At 39.1% G+C, this 9,273-nt stretch overlaps 1 protein-coding gene across 1 annotated transcript in view; it reads left to right on the top strand.

Annotated features, from left to right (window-relative positions):
• The window catches only part of PEPD (peptidase D), a 159,495-nt gene that overhangs the window by 37,583 nt on the left and 112,639 nt on the right, over positions 1-9,273 (top strand). Inside the window, exons 4-6 of the mRNA XM_035891534.1 lie at positions 3,355-3,418; positions 5,425-5,472; positions 7,143-7,204. Of these exons, the coding sequence (XP_035747427.1) occupies positions 3,355-3,418; positions 5,425-5,472; positions 7,143-7,204 (174 nt within the window). The remainder of the gene's footprint in view (positions 1-3,354; positions 3,419-5,424; positions 5,473-7,142; positions 7,205-9,273) is intronic.

The following is a 9,273-nucleotide window of genomic DNA, read 5'->3' on the forward strand; positions in this document are numbered from 1 at the left end:
CCCCCCGTCCCATAGATATTAAGCCATTGCTTCTGTTCACATCTGTTTACAAAAGGGTTGTGGTTTTTTGATAGGTAAGGAGAGACATGATTCAGTAGTATCTGGGATCATATCTTCCACTTGGGTAATTCTTCTAATTAATTTATGACTTGCTATGGTTTTTTTTGTGTGTGTAGTCTCTGTGGTGATTAATCAGAATTTTGAAACTGGCAACCTATAGCAGTATTACAAAAGACAAAGCTAAACCTAAAATTGTAACCAATTAACTTTTTGTACCTGTGTAAGAGTCGTTTGTAGAGAGAACTACTGCTCATATCTGTGAAGTATCAGATGTACTTGAAATTATCATAACTGAATGTAGCTTCTGAGTTTTGTGATGCCAGTGAGCATTCTGTGGAAGGTACTGTTCCCTGTGACAGTGATGGTCCGTGCTAGACTTTAGCCTGGTTTGCATTTAAATTGGATAAAAATGAATACTGAGCCCTGTCTCTGCTAAGGAACTCTGCACTGGTACTTTTTTTTTACAGTAACTACGATGTTGGTGCGTAATGATCTTTCATAGATTCCTGCTATACTGGAGAAAAAAAACAGAGACTGGAGAGAATATGGAAAGGCTCAGTGAGGATCATCTTTGCTCCTCTTTGTCCTCAGGCTTTTGTTTTGCCTTCTACACTGCTTTTCTGTATGTCACAGCTCAGAATTTTTCTACTTTAATGGAGACTTCCATGTGCACTTTTTCCTTCCACCTGTATGGTTCTGCAGTAGGGTAGATCTTTGCAGAAATCTTCCCAGTGGGAAAGGTGGCTTCGTCACTGAAGCATCATGGCTCCCGTGGGATGGGTAGGGAATGGTAGTTTGTGGGGAGTGTATGTGAATTTATTTTATCTAGTCGGAGGTGCTAAATGGCTGAAAAAAAGAAGTGAGGCAGAGCCTTGAGTGCTTCAGAGAGGAGCTGAGAAGTCCTTCGTACTAAAAGTCTTGCTGACTTCTGAGCAAGGTAGCAAGAACAAGACCAGCAAGGAGGTACACATCTGGGAAATGTGGCAGGTTGTCATTAGGTGTGATGGAGCTGAAAGTATCTGGAAGATGACCTAGTTTAATAGCTGAGAGAGAGGACTGAGGATTGTGGGAAGCTGCTGTTTTCTTTCTCTCAAAGTAGAATAAAAATTCTCAGCCTTGAAAGGACAATGAGCTACTTCTGTTCCTCAAAAGAGCAATAGTATACATAAGAAGAGATGTTTGAGGGATTACAGCTGGAATGGAATCAATAATGGATTAATATTAACCATAATCAAAGAATTAAATTAGCAGCAGAGTGCTGAAGACCACAACTATAGGAGGCAACTAACAACAACAACAACAACAACAACAAAAGTTGAAAAACAGTTTGTGAAGAGACAGAAGTTTTCTTATTGGCATGTTGGGAAATGAGATCTACTCTTCCTTAAACTACCTTAAATGAAGTGAATAAATTCCAGCACATTTGTGGGCATACTTCTAAGAAATACTTACTTTATAAGAAAGAGTTTTCGTGTTCAAAGAATGCAGCTAATTGTAAATGGTGCTTTGGAGGTATTGCTCTAAAGAGCATATATTACCATAAATTACTGTTCGCCATAAATTAGCTGGTTTTACGGTTGGAATTCTTCTGATACCAGATGAATTTGTTGAAACTGTAAAAGAGAACAAAACCAGAAAGTGGTAAATCCGTTTGTGATGGTTTTGGAATATTAAAGTACTTGAATGTGTGAAGAATGAAGTAGGGGAAAAGGAGATGCCTGTACGAGAAACAGAATATGCAAAAGTTGGGGGTAAGGGAACTGTAAAATACAGGGTATAGAAAAATAAGAGATATAATGATTATTTTAAAATTATATGTGAAATTAGCCAGGGAGAGAAGATAAATGATAATTGCTTTGAAATCTCCAACAGTGATGGGAAGAGTCCACAAAAGGAGCATTGCAAAAGGGAACACATAATGAGATATTTTTGTGTTACTTTTGGAGTAGTACTTTCACAGATAAATAAATTTTTTAAAATATGTGATTTAGTGCTTGAGAATGCCATAAATGTTTTTGTGTTGTCATTCATGTCTCAGCCCAGTACTGTTTGGAGCATAAATGAAAAATGAGTGCACAAGATTGAAAAAATGACGTAAATCAGAGCTCTAGCTACCTGGTGCTGTGGGCAGCTACGGCACGTGCCTTTGTTGTGGAGCAACTCGTAAAGATGCTGGGCTGTTTGATCCACTGCTTCTGCTGTTGGTCACTTCAAGGTTTAGAAATGTTCTTTGGTCTCCAGCCTAATTTATTCTTTCCCCAGTTGGTCTTTGTGCTCTTATAGTCTAATGTTTCAACAGATGAAGGTTTGGTCCTGCACACACCTCTTGCTCTCCTCCTGTCTCTCAGGGAACAAAATGCACAGGATCCTCCAAACTCTGGCTCTTCTGACCATGATATTTTTCCTGTTTTCTTTACTTTGTGCAAGGATGTCAGCTGGGTGGTTTTTTCTTTTTTTCTTTTCAGATTACATTTTCAGAATTACACTGATTACATTTATTTCAGTTCAGGGGGGACAGAGATTGTAATCAGAGACTAGTCTCATGAATAACTGGCTGCTACCATAAAGTGAATGGATGAGCAATGAGGGCTGGTGGGGGAGCCCTGGAGCGCTGATCCATGCCCATTTCTGCCCCAGCTGACTGAAAGTAGATCTTTCACAGGACACCTGCGTTGTTCTTGCATTTAGAAAAAAGTCTCTGGTTGGGTATCAGGGGAGAAGACAGCAGAAGTGATTTAATTTTGCACATGGGCATGTAAAGGTGCGCATCCTGTTGGGATAGAGGAGTGGATCTCTGGTTTCCTGAGAAATAGAAGCGGCAGAGCCCATGTCTTCATAGCCCTCAGTCTGCTTCATGCTCACATTGGAGGGGTTACCAGGGTAGAAAGTGAATGTTTTGTCCATTCTTTGAATATAATGCAGAGTAAACCGTTCTTTTGCTATTTCCACATCCTTCCAACATGTGGTGAGTTGGAAAGATGTGTACAAATGGCAGGGCAAAAAAGTCTCTAACAAAACTGTCTTGTGTAGAGTGAATGGGAAAAAAACCCCTTTAATTCAGGTGGAAGCCATGAAATCTAAGTATCAAGCATGGACTCGATTAAAAGCACACTAATTTTTGTAGCTGTGGCAACTTTCTGTGTAATCTCCTGTTTTGAAAAATGGAGTCAAGGATAAGATTATTAAAACATTCTTCATATCTGATTCTATTGTTGTGATAGTAGAAGACATTATTTCTTTGTCTGTGGCCTTATTAAAGCTAAATCCAAGTGTTTCTTTTACTTTTTTCCAAAGGATTCATCCCCCTGAATTCTTCAAGAAAAAATACGCTGTGGATGAAGTCCACTATGTGAATGAGGTGAGTTGTCTGTGCCTCTGAATATTTTTCTTTGAATACAAAATCAATATGTGGCAAAAATTTTTCTTAATTTTAATCCTCTGCTTACTGGATGACTCCTGACTTGGTGGGACCTTCCCCCCACCCCCGCTTACTGGAAAGTGTCCTTCATTCTTACAAAGCACTTGTAATTTTTTTTTTTTTAAGGCTGCCATTTTGAGCTGAACACTAAGGTCTTAATGCAAAGACAGTCTCATAAACATGTTCTGTGCATCATGTGACCTGTCAGTCTGTGTCTTTATCCAACAGAAACATGTTGCTAAATAAATTTTTTGCAACATCTTGGAGATTTGAGGAGATTGCTGTCAGGGTGGTTGCATGTCCTAGCTCAGACTTGGGAGCCTACATTCATTTTATGCCTCCACAGAGCTGTGAGAAGAGGCTGCCTGCCTTACTCTTAGTTTATGTTGAATCATTCTAATATTTGAATAAGCAGATATATTCATGTTTTTAAATGCAAGTGTGACTTGCTTAGTTAGGTTTCTCATTTCATTTCTGAGCAGATGTTTGTATACTTATGCACCTGGCCAGTTACCTTTTCTTTGGTAGGAAGGCTCAGCAGGGTCTGCCAAGCTCTGTGGGTGATTTTCATGGAGAGCAGCTTGAAAAGGAAGCCTCTGATACTTCTGCCCCTGCAGAGCACTAACTCTGACTCACCAGACCAAAAATTTTGCTCTTATCAGCTGTGAGGATGTTTAATTTCATTTTCATAATGAGTCCAGCTATGAAGTGAAGTTTAATCCTGTATTTCAGTAGCCGGGGTGGAGGAAGCCATGGAGAGGTTGCTTTTTGACATGTGTGAGTTGGAGTTGTGTAGAGTGCGTGCGCTCCAATGCTCATCTGTCAGACAGTGAAAATTGCTAGTGGAAAATGCGTTTTATTTTTAAAAATCACATTTATTTTAGGTCATCCTAATTGTTTTGGGCCACCTTCCATCAACAAATGCCTTTATTGTAGTTCTATTCTCTGCTTCCTTACTGCTTAAAAAACTCATTGATGGGGAAAAAGAACTCTTTATGTGGACCAGTAAATTGTCCCAACATAAAGGCTGTTTTCAACCTGGACTACATGGATTGAAGGTAGAAGCTGTTGAAGCTTGCAGTGAAACTGTTCACCTTTCAAAGGTTCTGCCTATAGCTTTTGCCGGGTTTGCCAAGGAATTAGTTTTCCACCATCAGGCTGGTTGTATGTCAGCAAATGACCAACCTGTGTGAGCGTGTAATCCTGACATTTCATGGTGAGAAAAAAAAATAAAATGTGGAATTGGTATTTTTATACCTCACTGCCTTATGCTTTCTTTGGTTAATATTATTAGCATGCTATTAAGCTGGTTTAAAATTGGTAGAATGATGTTCCATGGAATTACATCATCTGTTCATTGCCTCAAGGAATGTGTAATTCAGTGCCCACCTTTCTGCAGCTGCTCTGGAACCCAGTTCTCTACAAGCCCAGTGATTTTGTTCTCAGTTTGTAAATGTTTGAAAGATACTTAAGAAGCCCAATAGAAGTATTAGTCAGTAAAAGATGACCCAGTGAGAATAATAGTAAACATTCATTACTAAGTATTTAGCACATTGTAACATAATAGTATTAATGCATGTGTGTTTTATATGCAGTAGTGCATTGAGGATACAGAGTACCCTGTTATTCCTTATTTCTGTGTGACATTACAGCTTTTTGTCTCTCATTTCCTCTGTCTTCCAAATCATGACAATAGACTTAAGTTAGTTGGTATTTATGTCTTTAAAGGACACCACCAACTTAAGCACTGCATTTCTGTCTAAATATGTTGTGATCTACTGACTCTTGTTGCAAGTGTCACATAATAGTACAATATCTGAAAGATACCAGAGGAGCATTTTTTGTCTTTGCAGCTCGTTTACTTTGTGTACAGCAAATGTAGATGAAATTGGTGGTTATAAGGGAGAAAAAAAGAAAAATAATACGAATCTAAAACTTCTTTTTAGATATCCAGTGTCTTGGCTTCAAAGAAACCCACTGTGCTCCTTACTTTGGTGAGTCATATTATTCGGAAGAGTAACTACCCGTTTTCTTCAACAAGGAGATGAGTTTATTCAGTATTTCTTTGCACTGCTGTTCCCTATGTTTTTCTCCCCATCTTTGCCAGATTTGAAGCTACCTGTGTATAGTAATCTAATCTTCTGTCCCCTCCATGATCTCAAGATTTGTAACATCTGGCCTTCCAGTCTGTATTCTCTCTGCCAGAAACTTTATCTGTTCTCTGGCAAAACACGACAAGCCTATCTAATGTCGGCCATGCTATCCTCCAGCCAATGTACAATGACTCCAAACTCCTTTTTTCTATTCTGCTGCTCTGGTCGTGTCATGAGCGTGTTTGAGCCTTTATTTGAGAATCCTGCAAGGATATGGGGAATACTTTTTCTGCTTTGAGTGGGTTGGTAAGAATAGCTTCTGGGAAGAGGGAAAGTTATCACATGCCTGCCCAGTATTTTGAATGGTGCTTGCTTATTTCTCTGGAATGAGGATGAATGAATGGATGTAAAGCCTGCAAGTTTCTTTGTCCCCATAACCGCTCCCCCAGCTTCTTTCCTTCACAGATGTTTTGTAAACCTCTCACTATTAAGAGTATCTGATTTCTTGTCTCCAATTTATAGAAGAAATTATTTGCTGACTCTGAGCTTTCCCTTACGGCACATGGTCCTTGGATTTCTTGTTTTCCTGTGATAGTTGCCAGACAGAAGTCTTAAAAATATCTCTCTTGAGCAGTCACATAGCATGAGATCTGATTTCTTTATCCATTGAGAACAGAGGCCCTAAATTGTTTTAAGTCTTTCTTCCACTTATATTTTTATATGCATACATGTATAAAAGATGACCCTATAGGTTTTTTCACATTCTTTAAGAGAAATAAGTGGGAAAGGGAATATTTGAGCATCTCATGCTTTTACCATTCATTTCTGCACATCAGTTTGTTGAATATGTGTCACTTTGTGAGCATCCTGTTTCAGTTGTGAATTTTCACCTAATTCCTGGCTGAGAGGGTGGAGCTGTGATGCTTTCACATTCCTCCTATTGTGATGAAGAAATACACTGAGAAGGGAAGAGCATTTCTCTTTCTGCTGGTTTTGTGGAAACTTGGTCCTCTCCTCCTGTGGTCTCATTCCAGATACAGAACTGTAACGCTGCTCCACAGGGTTTCCCAGGCACACATCAGAAGCGTTCATCGGCTGTGTAGCATCCGAAATGCTCTTGTTGATGGTACTTGCTTGAATGGAAAGCTGTAGGGGAGCAGCATGCAAATTTAAATAGTAAGCATTGCCAAGGCAGTGCATAATAATTTCTTTTTAAATGAAATTACTTTAGAAGAAACCTTGCCCATTTGTTATTCCCTTGCCCTTTATTATTACATAGGTCTCCTAGCTCCCTCTACAAGACTTAAGGAAATTAGAAATCAAAGCTTGCCATTTTCTTAAGCAGCACATCCTAACCTGAGTTCTACACCAGTCTCTTACGAAACAAATAATTTCTTACATTGGTCTGCATTTGAACAAACAGTCTGGGTTTTTGTATTTATAATGCTTCAAGTAAACTTCTGTGTAAGTTCTCCTGAACACTTACTGCAATCAGGTTCTCCCTGTGATTTAAATTATAAATACCTGTGTTTGGCTTAGAATCATGGTCCTTTTAATCTTTTCCCTCCCAGCGTGGTGTTAATACTGATAGTGGAAATGTCTCCAAAGAAGCTTCATTCGAAGGAATCAGCCAGTAAGTGACAAGGCTTTTTTATACATTAATTGTTGCATGGTTATGTTGAATTCATTTTATATGTTTGTTTTTTCCTAATGACAGGATGTTGAACAGCAGATCAAATGTATCAGTATTTCTTTGGAAATAAAATGTTTGACATGTTTCTAATGACTTGAAATACAGTGGTGGGTTTTTTTGAAATCTCTTTTGCATCTAAGGTCATCCAGTGTTTCTCTTTGTTTGCTTTAAGTATCTTAAACCAAACAGACCCAGCCCCTTAACTCCATTTCTACTTTTGGGATTGAAATATTTGGTTTTCACATTTCAGAAGAAATTAATCTTTAAGCATAGCTTCTTTCTTTTAGTGACTTCCTTGTACAGTATTAAGGTAGATATTAGGGATTCCGGTATGCAGAATCTTCTGAAAAGCTGTTGCATTACAGGTACAAAATAAAAGATCATCTTTCTGCCTAGATGTGATCTTTTCGTGTCCCTTGATGTTGTCTTTTTATGAAGTTTGGCTACTAGTAGAGTGAAAATGTCCTCCTGCATGCAGTATGTTGAAAAGGCAGTAAATAAAAATACATCACAGCCTGGTCTGGGATGTGAGGATGATGGCCTCAATTTTGAATGAAATACAACTGTCTATTCTGTTATGATAGCCTAAAATGAAATCATTTTCCATTGTAGCTCAAGTGTATGACAAAAAAGGAAACAAAGCCTCCCATTAAAAAGCCTGTTAAAATAAACGCTCACGCTGAGATGTTCAGTAGATGGCCTTTTTTATGATTCTTGACTCCCAGTCACCCTGCTGTATTTTTCTCCATCCACCTCTGTCGACAGCATATTAATTATGCAGTGATGATTGTAATGCACAGAATTTGCTGCAGGTCTGGGCACTCATTTGTGTAGTCCAAGAGCATGCTTTCTGCTGGGATCATCTTTTCTCTGTGTTATGTGAACTGAAATCTGGAATCTGATTCCAAAATTACTTTGTTCTCCCCTCCGCAACCTAAATGGAAAAACATAATGATTCTGTCAGGGATATTGGGAACCAAAGTGGCAGACATTTAGACATCTTTTGCTGCCCAGTGAGCTAAAAATAAACTGTTCCAGAATATAAGCAAACCGTTTTTAATGAGTATTTGGTGTACTTTCTGCTGTTATGGCACTATGTTGTTCTGTTGCTTTGACCAAGAAGATACTCAGTTATCTTACGCTCTTCAGGTACAGGAGGACTCCAGAATCTGTGTGGAGTGACACCTCCAGTTTTATCTGACACATCTCCACATGAAATATAAACAGTTATTAACTCCAGCAGTAATTGATTATGGGAATGATGTACAAAGGTCTGTTTAAAGTACCAAAAAGCCCTTTTTTTCCCCCTGAATTTCACTAAACACTAGAGTTTAATTAGTAACACATTCTATTACTAGTCAACATTAAGGTAGGAAGCCACTCCATTTAGCACTTGATTTGAGATTTTAATAGCATGTCTCCTGCAACACTTTAAGGAATTAATGCTATTTTATTGCTGGCTTCCCAGTTTGTGGTAAATATGCTGTCGGTGTGCTCCTGAAGGAGAGCTTCTCCATTCTTTAGGGGCAATTTCCAGCTGTTTAGCAGTTTTAGCAGATAATTCTTTTTTGAGATCTGGGATATGCTCATCCCTGTCCCTCCCTAGGCACCAAGTTAATTTTGCTGCCTTTGACAGATTCTGGTCGGTGTCTTCCCCTCCCGTGCTCGTGGTATGGAAGAGCACACATTGATTTTGTTGTTGGACGTGCTGAAGATCCACTCCCCTCTTCTGACAGATACCGTGCCCTCAAACCACTTGTCACTCCAGCCTTCCCTTGATCTCCTGAACTCCTGCTTCTGTCTTCTCCAGGGTTGTCATGGCTGTCGTGAGAGCATGCTTGGTCTGCGTGCCACCGGCAGGCTGCGGAGAGTGAACGCTGCTAGCTGGGGGTGCGGAGGAGTAAGGCAGCTTCCTTTTAAACTGTGCTCTCCTCAGATTTTTGTAACTGCGCATAAATCAGCCGATTTTATATTTATTTTTGACACATACCCAAACCAATTTCAGCATT

This window comes from Egretta garzetta, unplaced genomic scaffold, assembly GCF_000687185.1.
Source record: "Egretta garzetta isolate BGI_Z169 unplaced genomic scaffold, ASM68718v1 scaffold23, whole genome shotgun sequence".
NCBI lineage: Eukaryota > Metazoa > Chordata > Aves > Pelecaniformes > Ardeidae > Egretta > Egretta garzetta.